At 37.2% G+C, this 21,243-nt stretch overlaps 1 protein-coding gene across 1 annotated transcript in view; it reads left to right on the top strand.

The window, feature by feature from the left end:
- The window catches only part of KIAA1328 (KIAA1328 ortholog), a 358,322-nt gene that overhangs the window by 310,004 nt on the left and 27,075 nt on the right, over positions 1–21,243 (top strand). The window contains exon 9 of the mRNA XM_059041354.2: positions 8,426–8,534. Coding sequence (XP_058897337.1) covers positions 8,426–8,534 — 109 coding nt within the window. The remainder of the gene's footprint in view (positions 1–8,425; positions 8,535–21,243) is intronic.

The raw sequence follows: 21,243 nt of genomic DNA, 5'->3' as shown, positions 1-21,243 counted from the left end.
AAAGATACAAGAAATGTTTAACAAAGAGATAGAATATCTAAAGAACAAACAAACAGAGTTGAACAATGCAACGACTGAAATGAAAAATATACTAGAAGGGGGCTTCCCTGGTGGCACAGTGGTTGAGAGTCCACCTGCCGATACAGGGGACATGGGTTTGTGCCCTGGTCCGGGAGGATCCCACATGCCATGTAGCGGCTGGGCCCATGAGCTATGGCCGCTGAGCCTGCACGTCCGGAGCCTGTGCTCTGCAACAGGAGAGGCCACAACAGTGAGAGGCCCGCATACCGCAAAAAAAAAAAAAAAAAAAAAAAAAGTATATATATATATATATATATATATATATATATATATATATATATATATACTAGAAGGAATCAATAGCAGAATAACTGAGGCAGAAGAACGAATAAGTGAGCTGGAAAACAGAGTGGTGGAAATCACTTCTGCAGAATAAAATAAATAAAAGCAAATGAAAAGAAATGAAGACAGTCTGAGAGACCTCTGGGACAACATTAATCTCACCAATATTCACATTATAGGGGTCCCAGAAGGAGAAGAGAAAGAGAAAGGGCCTGAGATTATATATTAATTATAATATTATATTAATCAAACTGACAAAAATTAAATACAAAGGAAAAATATTAAAAGCAACAAGGAAAAAGCAACAAATAACATACAAGGGAATCCCCATAAGTTTATCATCTGACTTTTCAGCAGAAACTCTGCAGGCCAGAAGGGAGTGGCACAATATATTTAAAGTGATGAAAGGGAAAAACCTGCAGCCAAGAATACTCTACTCAGAAAGGCTCTCATTTAGATTCAACAGAGAAATCAAAAGCTTTACAGGCAAGCAAAAGCTAAGAGAATTCAGCATCACCAAACCAGCTTTACAACAAATGCTAAAGGAACTTCTCTACGCAGGGAGAAAAATAAAGAGGCCACAGCTAGAAATAAGAAAATCACAAATGGGAAAGCTTACTGGTAGAGGCAAAAATACAGTAAAAGTAGGAAATCATCCACACACAAATATGATATCTAAACCAGCAACCATGAGAAGAGGAGAGTATAAATGCAGGAAATGGGAATTGCATTTGAAATGAAGAGACCAGCAACTTAACACAACCTTGTATATATATAGACTGCTATTTCAAAAGCTCATGGGAAATGCAAACCAGAAAACTACAATAGATAACACACACACAAAAGAAAAAGCAACCCAAACACAATACTAAAGATGGTCAACAAACCACAAGAGAAGAGAACAAAAGAGGAAGGGAAGAAAAAAGACCTACAAAAACAAACCCAAAGCAATTAAGAAAATGGCAATAGGAACATACATATCAATAATTACCCTAAATGTAAATGGATTAAATGCTCCAACCAAAAGACAGAGACTGGCTAAGTGGATACAAAATCAAGAAACATATACTGTCCACAAGAGATCCACTTCAGACCTAGAGGCACATACAGATTGAAAGTGAAGGGATAGAAAAAGATATTCCATGCAAATGGAAATCAAAAGAAAGCTGTAGTAGCATTACTCATATCTGACAAAATAGAATTTCAAGTTAGAGATGACAATGAAGGACACTACATAATGATCAAGGGATCAATCTATGAAGAAGATATAACAACTGTAAATATATATGAACCCACATAGGAGAACCTCAATATATAAGGCAAATGCTAACAGCCATAAAAAGGAAAATTGACAGTAACACAGTAATATTGGGGGACGTTAACACTCCACTTACACCAATGGACAGATCATCCAAACAGAAAATAAGTAAGGAAACACAAGCCTTAAATGATACATTAGACCAGAGAGACTTAATTGATATTTATAGGACATTCCATCCAAAAACAACAGAATGCACTTTCTTCTCAAGTGTACATGGAACATTCTCCAGAATAGACCACATCATGGGTCACAAATCAAGCCTTGGTAATTTAAGAAAATTGAAATCATTTCAAGCATCTTTTCTGACCACAATGCTATGAGATTAGAAATCAATTACAGGAAAAAAAAAACTGTAAAAAACACAAACACATGGAGGCTAAACAATGTGTTACCAAACAACCAATGGATCACTGAAGAAATCAAAGAGGAAATCAAAAAATACCTAGAGACAAATGACAACAAAAACATGATGATCCAAAACCTATGGGATGCAGCAAAAGCAGTTCTAAGAGAGAAGTTTATAGCAATACAGTCTTACCTCAGGAAACAAGAAAAATCTCAAATAAACAACCTAACTTTACACCTTAAAGGAACCTTAACCTTAAAGGAAGTAGAGAAAGAAGAACCAACAAAACCCAAAGTTAGTAGAAGGAAAGAAATCATAAAGATCAGAGCAGAAATAAATGAAATAGAGGTGAAGAAAGCAATAGCAAAGATCAATGAAACTAAAAGCTGGTTCTTTGAGAAGTCACAGAGAACTGATAAACCTTTAGCCAGACTCATTAAGAAAAAAAGGCAGAGGAGTCAAATCAATAAAATGAGAAACGAGAAGTTACAACTGACATCACAGAAATACAAAGAATCATCAGAAACTACTACAACCAACTATATGCTAGTAAAATGGAAAACCTGCAAGAAATGGACAAATTTTTAGAAAGGTACAGCCTTCCAAGACTGAACAAGGAAGAAACAGAAAATATGAACAGACTACTCACAACTACTGAAATTGACACTGTGATTTTAAAACTTTCAACAAACAAAAAAGTCCAGGACCAGATGGCTTCACAGGCAAATTCTGTCAAACATTTAGAGAAGAGTTAACACCTATCCTTCTGAAACTCTTCCAAAAAATTTCAGAGGAAGGAACACTCCCAACCTCATTCTATGAGGCCACCATCACCCTGATACTAAAACCAGACAAAGATATCACAAAAAGGAAAATTACATACCAATATCATTGATGAACATAGATGCAAAAATCCTCAACAAAATACTAGCAAACCAAATCCAACAACACCTTAAAAGGATCATACACCATGATCAAGTGGGATTTATCCCAAGGATGCAAGGTTCTTCAATATACATAAATCAATCAATGAGATACACCACATTAACAAACTGAAGAATAAAAACCATATGATCATCTCAATAGATGCAGAAAAAGCTTTTGACAAAATTCAACACCCACTTATGATAAAAAAATCTCCAGAAAGTGAGAATAGAGGGAACCTACCTCAACGTAATAAAGGTCATATACAACAAACCCACAGCAAACATCATTCTCAATGGTGAAAAACTGAAACCATTTCCTCTAAGATCAGGAACAAGACAAGAATGTCCACTCTCGCCACTTTTATTCAACATAGTTCTGGATGTCCTAGCCACAGCAATCAGAGAAGAAAAAGAAATAAAAGGGATACAAATTGGAAAACAAGAAGTGAAACTGTCACTGTTTGCAGGTGTCATGATACTATACATAGAAAATCCTAAACATGGCACCAGAAAACTACTAGAGCTCATCAGTGAATTTGGTAAAATTGCAGGATACAAAATTAATACACAGAAATCTCTTGCATTCCTATACACTAACAATGAAAGATCAGAAAGAGAAATTAAGGAAACAATCTCATTTACCATTGCATCCAAAAGAATAAAATACCTAGGAATAAACCTCCCTAAAGAGGCAAAACATACCTCCTAGAGAAATGGAAGTAAAAGAAAAATAAACAAATGGGACCTAATGAAACTTAAAAGCTTTTGCACAGCAAAGGAAATGTTAAGCAAGACCAAAAGACAACCCTCAGAATGGGAGAAAATAGTTGCAAATGAAGCAACTGACAAAGGATTAATCTCCAAAATTTATAAGCAACTCATGCAGCTCAATAACAAAAAAACAAAGAATCCAATCCAAAAATGGGCAGAAGACCTAAATAGACATTTCTCCAAAGAAGATATACAGATTGCCAGCAAATACATGAAAGAATGCTCAACATCATTAATCATTAGAGAAATGCAAATCAAAACTACAATGAGATATCATCTCACACCAGTCAGAATGGCCATCGTCAAAAAATCTAGAAACAATAAATGCTAGAGAGGGTGTGGAGAAAAGGGAACCCTCTTGCACTGTTGGTGGGAATGTAAATTGATATAGCCACTATGGAGAACAGTATGGAGGTTCCTTAAAAAAATACAAATAGAACTACCATACAACCCAGCAATCCCACTACTGGGCATATACCCTGAGAAAACCATAATTCAAAAAGAGTCATGTACCACAATGTTCATTGCAGCTCTATTTACAATAGTCAGGACATGGAAGCAACCTAAGTGTCCATCAACAGATGAATGGATAAAGAAGGTGTGGCACATATATACAATGGAATATTACTGAGCCATAAAAGGAAACGAAACTGAGTTATTTGTAGTGAGGTAGATGGACCTGGAATCTGTCATACAGAGTGAAGTAAGTCAGAAGGAGAAAAACAAATACCATATGCTAACACATATATATGGAATCTAAGGGGGAAAAAAATGTCATGAAGAGCCTAGGGGTAGGATGGGAATAAAACACAGACCTACTAGACCATAGCCTTGAGGATATGGGGAGGGGAAAGGATAAGCTGTGATGAAGTGAGAGAGTGGCATGGATATATATTCACTACCAAACATAGGGTGGATAGCTAGTGAGAAGCAGCCTCATGGCACAGAGAGATCACCTCGGTGCTTTGTGACCACCTAGAGGGGTGGGATAGGGAGGATGGGAGGGAGGGAGATGCAAGAGGGAAGAGATATGGGAACATATGTATAACTGATTCACTTTGTTGTAAAGCAGAAACTAACACACCATTATACAGCAATTATACTCCAATAAAGATGTTAAAAAAAAAAAAAGATCTTGAGAGGGGAAAAAAAAAAAAAAAAAAACAGTAGCAATTGTCCTATCCTCCACTTTGCTGATTCCTTGCTCTGCCTAGTAAAATTTGTTATTGAACCACCCTAATGAATTTTTTAATTTATTATTACACTTTCTGCTCCAAAATTTCTGCTTGGTTTTTTAATAATTTATGTTCTTTGTGATATTTATTTTGCTCATATATCATTATCCTGATTTCCTCTGTTTCTTTGTCTTTATTTTCCTACTTCAGAGCATATTTAAGATGCTTTTAAGTGTTTGTCTAGTAAGTCTGATGCCTTGGCTTCTTCAGGAATGGTCTCTGTAATTTTATTTAGTCCCTTTGCTTGAACAAGGATCCTGTTTCTTTGTATGTTTCATGTTATTTTTGTTGAAAATTAGGATTTTTATTACTATAATGTGGTATCTCTAGAAAGCAGAATTCACCACAGCTTACTGGGTTGTATTTGCTTTTATCTGTTAATGTAGACTTGTGTAGTAGTCCGTTTATTCTGAAACTTTTCCAAACTACTTTTGCAAAGACTATTCCTTGCTGTGTGCAAAAAATAAATAAATAAAAGAAAAAGAAAAAAAAAAAAGAGGCAAAAGACCTGTACTCAGAAAATTATAAGATACTGATGAAAAAAAAAATTAAAGGTGATACTAACAGATGGAGAGATATACCATGTTCTTGGATTGGAAGAATCAATATTGTGAAAATGACTAGACTACCCAAAGCAATCTCCAGATTCAATGTAATCCCTATCAAATTACCAATGGCATTTTTCACAGAATTAGAATAAAAATTTTTATTTTGTGTGGAAACACAAAAGACCCTGAATAGTCAAAGCAATCTTGAGAAAGAAAAACGGAGGTGGAGGAATCAGGCTCCCTGAATTCAGACTATACTGCAAATCTGCAGTAATCAAAACAGTATGGTACTGGCACAAAAGCAGAAATATAGATCAATGGAACAGGGTAGAAAGTCCAGAGATAAACCCATGCACCTACGGTCACCTAGTCTATGACAAAGGAAGCAAGAACATACAATAGAGAAAAGATAGTCTCTTCAGTAAGTGGTGCTGGGAAAACTGGACAGCTACATGTAAAAGAATGAAATTAGAACACTCCCTAACACCATACACAAAAATAAACTCAAAATGGATTAAAGATCTAAATGTAAGGCCAGATACTATAAAACTCTTAGAGGAAAACATAGGCAGATCACTCTGACATAAATCACAGCAATTTCTTTTTTGATCCACCTCCTACAGTAATGAAAATAAAAACAAGAATAAATGAATGGAACCCGATTAAACTTAAAAGCTTTTGCAGAGCAAAGGAAACCATCAACAGAATGAAAAGACAACCCAAAACATGTTAGAAAATATTTGCAAATGAAGCAACTGACCAGGGATTAATCTCCAAAATACACAAACTGCTCATGCAGCTCATTATCAAAATACAAACAAGCCAATTATAAAATGGGCAGAAGACCTAAATAGACATTTCTCCAAAGAAGACATATAGATGGCCAAAAAAACACATGAAAATCTGCTCACCACTGCTAATTATTAGAGAAATGCAAATCAAAACTACAATGATACCTCACACCAGTCAGAATGGCCTTCATCAAAAGGTCTGCAAATAACCAATACTGGAGAGGGTGTGGAGAAAAGGGAACCCTCTTGCACTATTGGTGGGAATGAAACTTGATACAGCCACTGTGGAGAACAGTATGGAGGTTCCTTAAAAACCTAAACATAGAACTACCATATGACCCAGCAATCCCACTACTGGGCATATACCCTGAGAAAAGCATAATTCAAAAGGATACATGCACCCCAGTGTTCATTGCAGCACTGTTTACAATAGCCAGGACATGGAAGCAACCTAAATGTCCATTGACAGATGAATGGATAAAGAAGAAGTGGTACATATATACAATGGAATATTACTCAGCCATTAAAAAGAATGAAACAATGCCATTTGCAGCAACATGGATGGACCCAGAGATTGTCATACTGAGTGAAGCAAGTTGGAAAGAGAAAGACAAATATCATATGATATTGCTTATATGTGGAATCTACAAAAATGGTACAAATGAACTTACTTACAAAACAGAAACAGAGTCACAGATGTAGAAAACAAACTTATGGTTACCAGGGAGAAAGTGGTGAGGCAGGAGAGAGGGATAAATTGGGAGATTGGGATTGACATATACACACTACTATATATAAAATAGATAACTAATAAGGACTTAACTGTATAACACAGGGAACTCTTTTCAATACTCTGTAATAACCTATATGGGAAAAGAATCTAAAAAAGAGTCAATATATGTATATGTATAACTGATTCACTTTGCTGTACAGCAGAAACTAACACAACATTGTAAATCAACTACTCCAATAAAAAATTTTTTAAAAATAAAAAATAAAACATTACTGAGGGGCTTCCCTGGTGGCGCAGTGGTTGAGAATCTGCCTGCCGATGCAGGAGACACGGGTTCGTGCCCTGGTCCGGGAAGATCCCACATGACGCGGAGCAACTAAGCCCGTGAGCCATGGCCGCTAGGCCTGTGCGTCCGGAGCCGGTGCTCCGCAACAGGAGAGGCCACAACAGTGAGAGGCCCGCATACCGCAAAAAAAAAAAAAAAAAAAAAAAAAAAAAAAAAACATTACCGAGAGCTCGTCCTACAACAAGCATCTATCAAATAAGAAGTAGGATGAGATGATGTCCAAGGTCTCTTCCAGCTGTAACATGAGAATTTGATAAGTGAAAAAGCCTTTTGTATATTTAATAAATAAAAAGTTGGCAATTTTGTTATTTTTTTAAAGGAGGAGACATTTATTATTATTAGAAATAATAATAATTATAAAACAAACAAAAACGAAAGGTCTTTCTGTCCATGCCATTTTAGTCTTGAGCAATCCAGAAGAGGAAAGTAATTATCAACTAAACATTTCTTTTCTTGCTAGAAGGAACAAAGGCCAAATCAGCCCTAGAATGGTTAGTTGAGCATCTTACTTGTTTTAACATCTTACTTGTTTTTGCATCTTACTTGTTTAGCATCTTACATGTTGAGTTCTTTAAAAGAAATATTCAAGATTTATGTCTACCTTGAAAGTTCTGGGGTTAGGGTCAATTTAATTTGGAGGATGTAGAAGTACAAAGTGCTGGAATTATCAATTTTGTCAAAGAGAAGAAAAAACTTTTCTTATGATATTGATAGTTAAAAGGAACAAAATAAACCAATCTACCTCCTTGGGCATTTTTACAATAAACCCAAATCAGCAGGACTTTGATAGGCCATCAAGTTTAAAAACAAAATCTCTAGTTAGTCTGTTATTGCACAAATGCACTTTTTTAAAAACAAGATATTATGGATCACTGATGTTTGCAAAACCAAAACAACTCACCGAGTTTTCCGTCTGCCATTGTTTCATTTCATGGGGGAAAATGGCTTGCTTCTAAAGCTTGGGGATTCCTATACGAATATATTACTCAGAATAGACTTTTCCTTTTATTAAATGCCCAAATTATTTTCTTTATTGTTCATGCAGGGACAATGGCAGCAGTTAGAAAAGATGCGTCCACATCTCCTATGACAACAGGAAGCCAAAAGGAGCTTGTAATCACAACCACAGCATCATTGCAACATGACATCCCCCGGTAAGTTTCAGGGATTCTTTGTTTTAATATTCTGCAGATAAGAACTTTTTTTGAGTTATTTAATAAGTATTGAAAAATCTTGACAATTGTTAATGCCTCCTACTCAAGAGAGAGGCCCCTGGGCTTCCCTGGTGGCGCAGTGGCTGAGTGTCTGCCTGCCGATGCAGGGGACACGGGTTCGTGCCCTAGTCCGGGAAGATCCCACATGCCGCGGAGTGGCTGGGCCCGTGAGCCATGGGCGCTGAGCCTGCGCGTCCGGAGCCTGTGCTCTGCAACGGGAGAGGCCACAGCAGTGAGAGGCCCGCATACCGCCAAAAAAAAAACCAAAAAAAAAAAAAAAAAAAAAAAGAGAGAGGCCCTTATTTGGAAGCATCTAGATATGACCAGGTTGAACTCATGGAGCCCTTTCCTTTATGCATGCTTTTCCTTAATTGGTAATGAAAATTGACAAGGATTTCCACAGAAACACAAAGCTAATCCTGCCTTTCATCAAAAAATCTGTTTAGCAGCAGGTCCTTCCCAACTTATCATGGAATGGTTATACACTTGGACTATAAGCTTAACTTACTAATTGAATTCATTGATATTAAAAACTGTAGTGGGTTTTGTACTACAGTTAAATGACTGTCAACATTTACTTATACCAGAGACATTTGAGGAGTTAATACTTTGATCAGCCTTTTCTGGAGTCAGGAAAAGAAATGTTATTAAAATTTCTCATATCTAATAAGCCAACTCCCATATTATGCATTTAAGGCTGAATACATAAACATCAACACCAAAAGGGCTTGGTTTATGTTTCCTTGGGGATATGATTGTTTGAGCACTTAAATTCCTAGCATCTTATCAGATAAATATAGATTTTAAGACTTAATTTTAAAGAACTTTTGGGAAATGACTCAACACAGAGGATAATAATAATGGCTATCATCTATTAAGCATCTACTATGTGCCCAGCCCTTTGTATGCATTATCTGATTTAATCTTCATCACAGCCTTATAAGTTGGTACTACTATCATCCTCATTTTAAAAATCAGGAAACTAAGGTTCAGAGAGATTGAGTGACTTGCCTAAGGTCACAGAGCTAGTAAGAGGTAGAGCCAGCATTTCAGACTCCAAAGCCCATGATCTTAAATATTATAATAGTTGACAATGACAACGTCCCTATTTTGGAAGCCACCCACAGTCAAAAGAAAATTTAACTAGTTTACCACATTCTTTGTCCATTACTCCTTTCTTTTATTTTTAATGCTACCACGCATGGCATTTTGCCAAAGACCTACAGTGAGTTGTGGTTCTGAAAGGTTGATGGGGCTTTCACCTTGTACTACTTAACATTGTAGATGAATGCTTGTGGTCAGAGAGGATCCCTCCTAGCTCATCTTGAGGGATTTCTTTGGAGGAGTTGTAGGTCAAGAGGAAAGACAATCTGGATTTTCAAACTTAATGAATTTTCCTATCTTTGACACTAAAATCTTCAATGAGATCTTTAACACCACTCTAATGTGTTTTTGATGATTGTACTTCAGTTTCGAGAAAAGCATGAAAAAGAAGAATAAAATGTTTCCCCAGTAAGGGTTTTATAGTACATCCTCAGCACACATTTTCTGAAATGGCCATATCAACTTTGTAGTTTTACAAGCCCAGGTTAAAATCGCTGTGAAGACGCATATCTACAGACCTTACAAAAAAGGATTCTTTATCTATTAGTTCTTAAGACTGCAGTTCAGCTAAATACAGATTCTCAGAAGCTTCTTAAATAATGAGCATTTGGCTAAACAAAACAATGTGCAGCACACCAGATTTTATCCTTAGAAGTGCTTGATGGCATATTATAGGTCTATTATACAAAGTGCAGAGTTGAAAAAAAAAGATTCAGTACTATGAAAATCAGTTACCAGGAAGGCACAGTGGTTGCTTTCCAGACTTCAGAATCAAGATTATTTGGATTATTTTTATTTCAAAGTGTAGAAAAGGCATTTTTTTATAGACTGCTTTTACATATAAACTCTTAATGCAGGAGGAAAGCCTGTTGTTCTTCATCCCAAGAAACCTTTGAAAGTACTGAGGAGAACAAGAATAAAAGTCCTTTCCCCATCCACCCTAAATTCCAAGAAGTTTCAAGACCTGCAGAAAAGGATGGGGATGGGATAGATGCCGGTAGGGGACAGGTTTTCCTTTGTTTTCTGAAAAGTGCTGGCATCTAGAAGAGTCCCATATGGGTCCATGTGCAAGTGATAAAACCTAGCTTGGCAAAGTCATCTTTCTCATTCACAGTGTACGTTGTTAATTGTTCTCTCTGCTGCGTGTCAGTGTAATGTGAAATTTTCATTCCCCATTCAAGATGGGAGAAGTAGCTGAAAATGTTAACATTTGCATTTTTATTTGTTGATTTATTTAAAGGACAGCCTCTCCTACAGCAATCCATCACTTGGTGACACCCCAAATGTGAATAATGTATTGTAGACTTGTGGTTACAATGTGTAATAAGTGCTAGAGACAGTAAAGGAATGTTAATTATGTTGCAAATGTAATATTTATTGACGCATAAAGTTTATTGCTTTCGAGGTTCAATACTACTGACCAGAGGACATTAATATCACTTATCCTGATTTTAGCAGGGCACCTTTGTATGTGGAAATATTCGTCTATCTCATGCTAACAAAATAAATATGTAATTTACAGCACAAGCAAAGAGGGCTTTATAATAGTTTTCTGTGCTGAGAGCTGCAGTGCTTCTCTCTTTGCATCTTACTTCCGGCCTCCAATACTGATCACACACCCCTGAGCTGTCCAAGAAAGTAAGCACAGTGGGCATCTCGGTACAGGAGGGTGGCACCACTGCACTAAACAATGCCTTGCATTTCTGCTTGCCTGGAACAGGCAACACACACAGACCATTCCACCAGGAGAGAGAACTGGAGGGGCTTTTCTCCGTCATTCTGAACACCTGGTGGGTAGGTGTGCCTTTGCTCAGAAAGTTGAACAAATACCTTTCCTGCCATGACACTGAGTCAGAGTTTACCAATTCTACTTGATCCTCAGGTCTCCAGTGTGGAGCCGGAGCTGGGCAAGTTACCAATGAATTTGTTAGGAGCACAAATGTTGCTGATAATTAACCCTTTTGTACCTTGCAGAATTTGTTGTATCTGTTGCCAGCATACAGACTGTATTAGAAATATCTGAGACCCAGAGCAAAAGAAGTTAACGTTAATTAACAACCATCAGCTGTAATTGTCATCCCCATTAAGATGCAGAATTATGTATTTCTTCATTATAAATAACCTTTCTAATTGTACTTGATGTATGCCAATTTAATCAAAAAGTATACTTGCAACAGGCAGTTATTTGCATTAAGGTAGCTTTGGATCTTCAAATCTTTTATTTCACATTTGACCAAGGAGAAGAGTCTATTGCATGCAGTATATTTTTTATATGTTGGTGTCTTTTTTCTAGTCAGATATGTAAATCTGAAACATTTTACATTAAAATGAAGACTATCTTCTGGGATTGTTCAGTGAAACAGATATCTTGTCACTTTTTAAAATACTGGTGGAGTTTCTATCTCTCAGTCTTATGACAACGCAGTAATGATTCCTTCCAAACTGATAAAGGCAAATACCAGGCCTGCAGCATCAGGCTTACACGCTCTGTCCCTGAAGTAAAAGGTTACTAAGGCTCCTTCTCTCTGTTCTTTCCTGACTTGTAAGAGTTAAGACTGGTACTCTTGACCTCTTTTTTTGTTTTTCCCTGTGAGATGTGAAGAGAGAAAGACTGATCTCACCAAATCATGCCCAGTTAGTGAATTTTTGGAACTGGAACTGTAGTTAGCCTATTTCTAGGAAGCACTGTTCACCTCACTACTCTAGGGTTTTTCAGAAAGATTAGTTTTTATCACAACACCAAGTTGAAGGTTTTTGTTTTACTTTGGTTTGATTTTTGAGCTATGTCAAAAGGGATGATTTTGTAGAGCTTGTTTTTTGTTGAGGGAGGTTGGAAAATATTTGTGGATGTGCTTTGAAGGACTTAATAGCTTATTTGGGGAACTTTTAAAACATCATAGCTTAATTTTTTCTTTTTTTTTAAGACCTTGTTCCTTTGCTGTCAGACCATATGCTTAATGTGTTCTGAAAATTTTGCTGTAAGTTTCCACCTTGCCGAGCTTTCTATAGAGCAATTCCCAGTGCACCGTCACGCTCACAGGCAACTGTTCACACACAGCTGACTTGAAGGTGGCTTGTGTAGACTCCTTGCCCACTGAGTTTGAGATTGAGGGACCCAGGCTCAGAATATTGGGAACCCGAGACCACACTCTGCCAACCCAGGCTGGAAGGATCCAAGTACCCTGGAATCTAAAACTTAAACTTCTCTCTGTCTTGAAGACAGTGTTTTTCTATGTCTTCTTTGGGAAAATGTCTATTCAGGTCCTTTGCCCATTTTTTTATCAGACTGTTTGCTTTTTGCTGTTGAGTTGTAAGAGTTCCTTATATATTTTAACCCCTTATCAGATGTATAGCTTGCAGATATTTTAATCCCAATCTGTAGGTTGCCATTTCACTTTGTTGAATGTTTCCTTTGCGGCGCAGAAGCTTTTTTTGTGATGTAGTCCCACTGGTTTATTTTTGCTTTTGTTGCTTGAGCTTTTGGTGTCACATGCAAAAAATCATTTTGAAGGCTAATGTCAGGAGCTTTTTCCCTGTGTTTTCTTCTAGGAGTTTTATAGTCTCTGGTCTTAGATTTCAGTCTTTAATCCATCTTGAGTTGATTTTTGTGTATAGTGTAAGATGAGGGTCCAGTTTCATTCTTTTGCATGTGGATATTCAGTTTTCCCACATGCTGTCCTATTTATTGAAGAGGTTATCCTTTCCCCATTGCATATCTTGACACCCTTGTTGAAAATCAATTGACCATTTATGCGTGGGTTTATTTCTGGGCACTTGACTCTCTCCAGTGAGTCTATGTGTCTTTTTTTATGCCAGTACCATACTGTTTGTAATATAATTTGAAATCAATAAGTGTGATTCCTCCAACTTTGTTCTTCTTTCTCAAGATTGCTTTGGCTATTCGGAGTCTTTTGTGGTTCCATATGAATTTTAAGGTTGTTTTTTCTATTTCTGCAAAAAATTTCATTGGAATTTTGTTAGAGGTTACATTGAATCTGTATATCACTTTGGGTAGTATGGCTATTTTAACAATTTTAATTATTTTAATCCATGAACACAGGATATCTTTCCATTTACTTGTGTCTTTTTCAATTCTTTTCTTCAATGTTTTACAATTTTCAGTGTACAAATCTTTCACCTCGTTGATTAAATTTATTCCCAAGTATTTTATTCTTTCTTATGCTATCATAAATGAGATGTTTTTCTTGATTTTCTTTTCTGATAGATCATTGTTGGTGTAAAGAGACACAACTGATTTTTGTATCTTGATTTTGTATCCTGCAGCTTCACCAAATTCATTTATTAGTTCTAACAGGGTTTTTTTTGTGTGTGGAGTCTTTAGGGTTTCCTACATATAAAACCATGTCATTCGAAGAGATAATTTTACTTCTTAACTATTTGGATGTCTTTTACTTCTTTCTTTCTTTCTTCTGATCCCAAATTTCAGTGTTTTTTCATTTTCTCACACTTTGTGAAACTTGAATTTTGTTCTGAGGTGTAGGCACTAAGCCTATAAAATTCTGATTTAGAGTAGGAATCCAACAAACTTACTTTAAGAGTTAGAATTTGTTTTTATAACTTGATAGGAAGAAACTTAGTCTTACACAGAAGGGGAAGTGCTGTGTTTCTATTACACACAACAGCCAAATTGCAATGCTTTCTTGCACTTGTGCCCAGAATCCTAACTGTAACAAAATCCTTTTTTAAAAAAATCAGACTTTTTTCTCACCTGTACATTCACACAAATATTTTTAGAACTTAACCAGATCCCCTCATGTGCCTAGCACATAATGTGTTATCCTTCCAAGGTGGAGAAAGAGGAACTAAACTAAAATCCCAAACCTCAAACTAGAGCCTTACAGGCACTACTTGGGTTTATGTAGTAGGTTTGAACAGCAGAACTCACTGCTGCTATACAATAGAGCACATGAGTGGTGACCATATGTGGCAATACTGGCTACTATTCACTGAATGCCTATTATGTATCAGATCTTGTGTTGGGCAAGCTCTGCTATGTCCTTTCACAATATATGTTCATACAAATTACGTATCATTGTAAAGCTCTTTTTAATGACTATTAAAATTCATTTTCAAAGTATTAGATAGATTTTCTTCTTAGATTTTTTTCAAAATGGTTTCCAAAATTGTGGGCTTCTAGGCCAAGAACTATCATTTTAACTGTATATGCCCTCTGAATAATAGTTTACACACTACACACAATCAACCTGCCATTTACTATAACTTTTCCATTTTGTGTGTATTGTAAATAACAAAATAAAAACAAAATTGAATGATATATTGCACATAAATGATGACAATAAAAAGGGATAATCCAAAAGCTTCAGAAAAGAATTGGTTGAATATGTAAAAGAAAATATGAAGTTATAAATACACCTGTCTTCCATATCAGGAGGATGAAAAGTCCAGCCATTCAAAAGGATTTTTATTGAAGCTAGGTTGATAAATTGAAATTCCCTGCTGGCAGGTGCATTACTACCAAGAACAGTTGAATGCATGGAAATTTTTAGGTGTTTGATGAAAAGATGTTCCTTTTAATTGAGCCACGATTTGGGGGTGTTACTGTAATAATTCCCACTGTTAAAAACCATTAATATAATCATCCATTCCTCTTGCACACACTGCTTATAGAGTGTGTAAATTAAGAAAACAGAAACAAATAGGCTAAGTAGAAATAAGAAAGACACAGTAGAATTCCAGAAATGAATTCAGTTTGAGGAATCTTGTCAAGACACTCGACATAGGACGAATGTACAGCAGGGAAAGTGTACATCACAACAGCTTATACTTACTAGCCACTTAGAGTGCTAGTCCTTGGCTTCAGGAAATCTCTCTAAATTCTAGGGGAAGGGATTATAAGAGCTATTTTATTGCTCACACTTTTCTATATCTTACAAATATTCTACAACAACAATGTATTACGTAGTTTTAAAAACAATATTTAAAAAGAAAACAAAGGGTACACATTTATAGGAGGTAAACCCATTTCAAAATTTTACACTCTGTAGTTCCAAGTAGTTGCAAAAAATCTAAGGTTACCCTTGGAACATAAGACATAATTATGTTATTTCTTTGTTGAGCCAGCAGTAGGTGAGGATTATGCTTCCTGGTGGGTCTTCTCCAGGGCACTGAACTCTGGAGAATGCTGCGATTAGTGACATCTATTCAGTATTGTCAGTTCCTGCTATCATTTTGGTTTTTGGCCTCGTCAACTGCTGTTTTAGACTTGTGCCTTTGGTCCAAGATCATCAAATTCCCTTCACTTCAATGTTAAGAAACATTTGTTGAGTGCCACTTGCTGTCCTAGGCACTTAAATGCTTTTATAAAAATTATTTTATGTATGTTACCTAATGTAATCCTCACAATCATGAGAAAACAAAGCTCAGAGAGGCAATAGAACATTTAAGAGCCCAGGGGTAATAATTATAACACCTAGGTTTATAGGCCTAGGTTTGAATGCTAGCCTATGTGGTTTTGAACAAATCACTTAGCTTAGTCTATAAAATGGGGGTAATAATATCTCCCTCATAGTCTGGTCATGATGATTAAGCAACATAGTTTATATAAAGTACTTAGCAGAGTCTTGGTATACATGGCTAATAATAGTTGTCATTGTAGAACTTCCCAGGACCACACAAGCAATAAGAAGCAGAGCTCAGATTTGGACCTTGCTATTGTAATTCTAAACTCTATGTGAGTTCCCTGACAAAAGGTTAGGAATAGGGTTAGACTCATCTCAGAGGTGGGCAATAGGGCTGTATTTTTAAATATTCACCATGCAGATATGCTTGCAAACATGTCTGAGTCTGATTCCTCAAGTGAAAATAAGAATATTAATAACTGCCTTGCAAATTTGCTCAGAGGATTAAACGTGACTCGGTATGCAAAGGCTTAACTTGGTTCTGGGCCACAGTGTGCCCTCAGTGATAGATTCTCTCTCTGTGCTCTGGGCAACAAGACTTTGGGGGGCACCTGGAGCACAGTACATGTGAATGACACAGGCTCCCCCTTGCCAAATGCACTGAGTGACAGTGTTGTACAGAAATGTGGCTTAGAAGCAAACTGAATAACCCTGCATTCAAAGTTATTGATAATGGATTTCTTCTCATAATTAGCTCTTTGTAAAATTCTGAAAGGGCTTAATTCCCTTCAGAGCAGTGTTTCTAAAATCTATCTGCACATTGAAATCACTTAGGAACCTTTGACAAAGTACCTGTTTCTAGGCCTCACCTGGATTCATTGAACCAGATTAATTGAACCAGGCGGATTCTCAACCACTGCGCCACCAGGGAAGTCCCTGCATTGGGATTTGATTGCTTAGATAAAGTCTCACAATTGTTTTCACTTAGTATAGAATATATACCACTCCATTATCTGTGTTCAGCCATATCATAGAGCTTTTTCTACTTAGGCCTATGGCCAGTTCTTTGTTTTGGATTTCTCAAATTTAAAATCCTTGCATGTAGACAGGCAGCATGGCTTACAAGAAAGGCCTTGAGAATTAAAGTCCAAAGATCTGTATTCATCCTGCCCCACAGCTTAGCAGTAGCATAGCCTTGACAAAGTCCCTTGACCTCATGGAACCTCAGTTTTCCAGCTGTCCATCCTATGTCTGAACCGTACCCTTTGTTTAGAGATGAAATCAAAATGAAAACGTGTACATCTATCTCTCGATTTCAGAGTAATTTACACAATTTGAGGAGAAAATAATAAAAAGATGAGTATTTTCAAAAAGAATTAAATATGGACTTCCCTAGTGGCACAGTGGTTAAGAGTCACCTGTCAATGCAGGGGACACGGGTTCGAGCCCGTGCTCCGCAACAAGAGAAGCCACTGCAATAAGAAGCCCGCGCACCACAACGAAGAGTAGCCCCCTCTCGCCGAAGCTAGAGGAAGCCCACGTGCAGCAACAAAGACCCAACGCAGCCAAAGAATAATTATTATTAATTAATTTTTAAAAATTAAGTAATTGATTTCAGAATAACATGGTTTAAACTTCTCTTCAAAATCTTTGGGTTTTCTGCTGGCCAGTAGTTTAGAAATGCTACGTAGATAAGCAAACTTGGCACCACGTCATTCTCAGCACAGGGAAGAGCCATTCCTCGGATATCTTTGTCCTTCCCAGTTGACAGGGGGCCAGGTTACGTTTCCTGAGATTATGCTCTGTGAACATGTATTTACTGAAGGTTTTTTCATTTTTAGGTTTAAATGAAACTGTGTCTGGAAAACATCAGATTTTACTTTAGGAAGGACACTAGGAGAAAAACAGAAAGAAGTTAGCCCCCTTGAAGTCCAGATTGAGGTCATTAGTCATATTGAAAAAGGTTACTGTATATTAGTGTAGGCTACATGCTTTGCCTTAGGAAAAGAATGGTCAGGATTGTGCATGACAGTGCCAAGTATGCCACTGAGTAATCAAAGACATTATCAATGAGAATACTTACAGCGAAGAGAACAGAATAATGTAGTAGTTAATGGTCATTGACTAATGCATTTTCAGCTCAGCTGGACACTTTTTTTTTTTTTTTTTTAATTTTATTTATTTATTTATTTTATTTTTGGCTGTGTTGGGTCTTCGTTTCTGTGCAAGGGCTTTCTCTAGTTGGGGCGAGCGGGGGCCACTCTTCATCGCTGTGCGCGGGCCTCTCACTATCGTGGCCTCTCCTGTCGCGGAGCACAAGCTCCAGGCGCGCAGGCTCAGTAGTTGTGGCACACAGGCCTAGTTGCTCCGCGGCATGTGGGACCTCCCCAGACCAGGGCTCGAACCCGTGTCCTCTGCATTGGCAGGCAGATTCTCAACCACTGCGCCACCAGGGAAGCCCTCAGCTGGACACTTTTGTACACTGTTTATATATTCAAATATATGTATTGATATGTGTATATATACCACTTTTAACATATTTAACACTTTTCATATTTTCCCCACAAATTATTTCCTTTTGATATTAATAAGCCCCCCCCCAAAAGATATGACAGTCCTTTATTTTCTTTCAACCTACCTTCTCTTTATTTCTCGTGGAGAAATTCATTTTAACATTTTGTATTACCTCTAAACTTTTGTGAGTTTAACCACAAAACTTAAGAGATAGGTACATATGAAAGTTCTTTGTAAATTATAAAGGGAAACACATAAATATTGTGTTTTCATTAGCCTTAAGACTTCTGGAATATGTCTTCTATACCTTTATAGGGAATATGAATGAGCCCCTTGCTGTACAAATCCTAACATTACCCATGAAAGAAGGAGTCCAAGTTGGTCTTGAAGCTCAAGAGTAATTAGCCAGTGCATTACCTGTTTACTTACCAAGCATTTCATTGATTTTCTTTCTGTCTTGGGTACATACTAAAGTAAGACTATTACTGAGATTGAAAGCGCATCATGTCGTTGCTTCATACTTGTTCTTAAATGCTTATAAAATGATCAACTTGTCTGGAATGTAAGCCTCTTGGCCAGCAAGGGGAGAGTGATTACTGTTATACATGAGAGGCTGTTTCTTCCTTTGGGAAAGCTGGAAAATTCTGAGGTGGATTGTGACTTGTATTAGAATAGGGACGCTGCTTCAGGCTTTCCCTGTCACAGGACATGGGCTACCTGAAAACCAGAGCCAATCGTTAGAGCCGAGAAGGCTCCAGCCTAATACCAGGATGGCAAGTTATTTAGAAAGCAGACCAACCTTGTATACAATTGCATGTCTTGTAAAAGCCTTGCATGCAGTTGTGTTTCTTAGCATACATGGAGAATTCATCCTTTCTACATTTTGACAGTTTAAAAATCACCTGGATTAATGTTCATATTAAATAATAATAATAACAATATATAAGGTAGATAAGATAAAAGGTATACTTACCCATGGGACTGATTTTCAGTGGGATTGTTTGTTAAATGTTATTCAGTAAATAAATAAAAGGATGCTAGAAGTTGTACCCTAGGGATTTTCTTCTTTCTGGGGCTCTGAGTAACCCCACTGAAGCATTTTTAAGAGCCAGAATGAAAGCCAGAGCTGGGGCACCATGCCAGTTCACAATGAAGAAAGGGATGTTGTTTATTTCTTATTGAGGGCTGTCTCTTCTCCTCACCCTGGAAGAAGTCTGTACAACAGAAGTCAGCACGGCCATGCACTTGACACTTGGTATCTTGCCTTGGGACACCTGTCCTACAAGGTGCAGACTGGACCATTCACCACAAATGGCATTCAGTGTGGACTTCCATTAGGATGCTTCTAAATGTTCTTCATTAATGAAGTGGTGCCTTCCTGCATGGGTAGTTGGCAGTATGGCTCCAGCTAGCTCGAAGGAGACTTTTCAGTCAGTGTCTCTTCTTCCCATCCAGCCCCATGTCTGCTGTCCTCACAGTCTCAGCTCATGACTGAGAAATGTGCTGCTCCTAAAATAAAACTTCTTTGTGAACCAGTTGATACACCTTACAGCCAACCCCTCTCTTCTGGGTTTTGGAAAGAAACAGACTGGTGGTGAAGAGCCAGCTTCTGGTAAAAGCTGAGGTGTTGCTTCATCTCAAGGGCAGATCATAATTGTAACTCAAGCCGTTGGTTTACAAAGAAACAAGCTAATTAGTGGCAGAACTATAACTGTAACTGGCCCTGGAACCACTGGGAACCATGACACTCTGGACAAGAAGTGAGGTAGGAGTTGGTGGCATTGCTGTGATGCTGTAGATGAGCCATCCTCCACCAGGGTTGCAGTTTCCCTTCACTCATCCAGGTGCTGCTGGAGCTCAATAACTTCCAGAACTGTCCCCTTCGGTAAGTTGATGCTTCACCAAGCTTTTTTTATCTTCTCCCTTTGGATATAAATATTTTTGTGAACAGCAAAATGTTTCTACTGATGTACAGCTGTAGGTCACATGGCACTGACTTTTATTCAAACTGGAAGGTTTCATGCTAGGACTGTAACATTGTGTCATTACCTCAGTGGAGTCTTTTGTATCAATGTGAGAATTTCAATTTCACGCCCTGCAGACTTCATAGTCTTTTGTTCTCTCTCTGCCCCTGTTGTTACATAAAGGGTAAACCCCTGTGTCACATTCATCTTAGGTTGAAAAAAGGTAAAGTTGATCCATTTGAGATCTCCAAAGACAGATAAAAATCTGTTGGCAAAAAGCTTTTACTAAGACGAAAAAAAAATGAATTATTTTCAGCTAATATGGCTTTCCATATGGATGAATACGGCCCGAAGGCACAAAAGAGGGAAAAAAATCTCTCAGTTAACATTGGCCACTGGTACTATTTCATTAGTACAGAGTATCATGAATGTACTGACTGAAACACAAGGTACCCTCAAGTGTTTGGGTATCAAAAATAATCAGACTAGGGCCAAGATCTTTTTTTAGCTAGTCATCGCTGGCAAAGAAATCAAAATTTCTCCTTCACACAACTATTCATTTGAAAGAGAAAAGGAAACATTGTAGTAGAGGAAGTTGTCAGTATAAGGAAATGTCTGGAATAAGTTAATAGCAAACCAGGTAGAAACAAATCAGAACTTATTATTTAAATTGGATATTTGATTAAA

Source organism: Kogia breviceps, chromosome 15 (genome assembly GCF_026419965.1).
Source record: "Kogia breviceps isolate mKogBre1 chromosome 15, mKogBre1 haplotype 1, whole genome shotgun sequence".
NCBI classification, from domain to species: Eukaryota; Metazoa; Chordata; class Mammalia; order Artiodactyla; family Physeteridae; genus Kogia; species Kogia breviceps.
The sequence above is the reverse complement of the archived record's forward strand: the minus strand, read 5'-3'. Positions and strand labels throughout refer to the sequence as shown.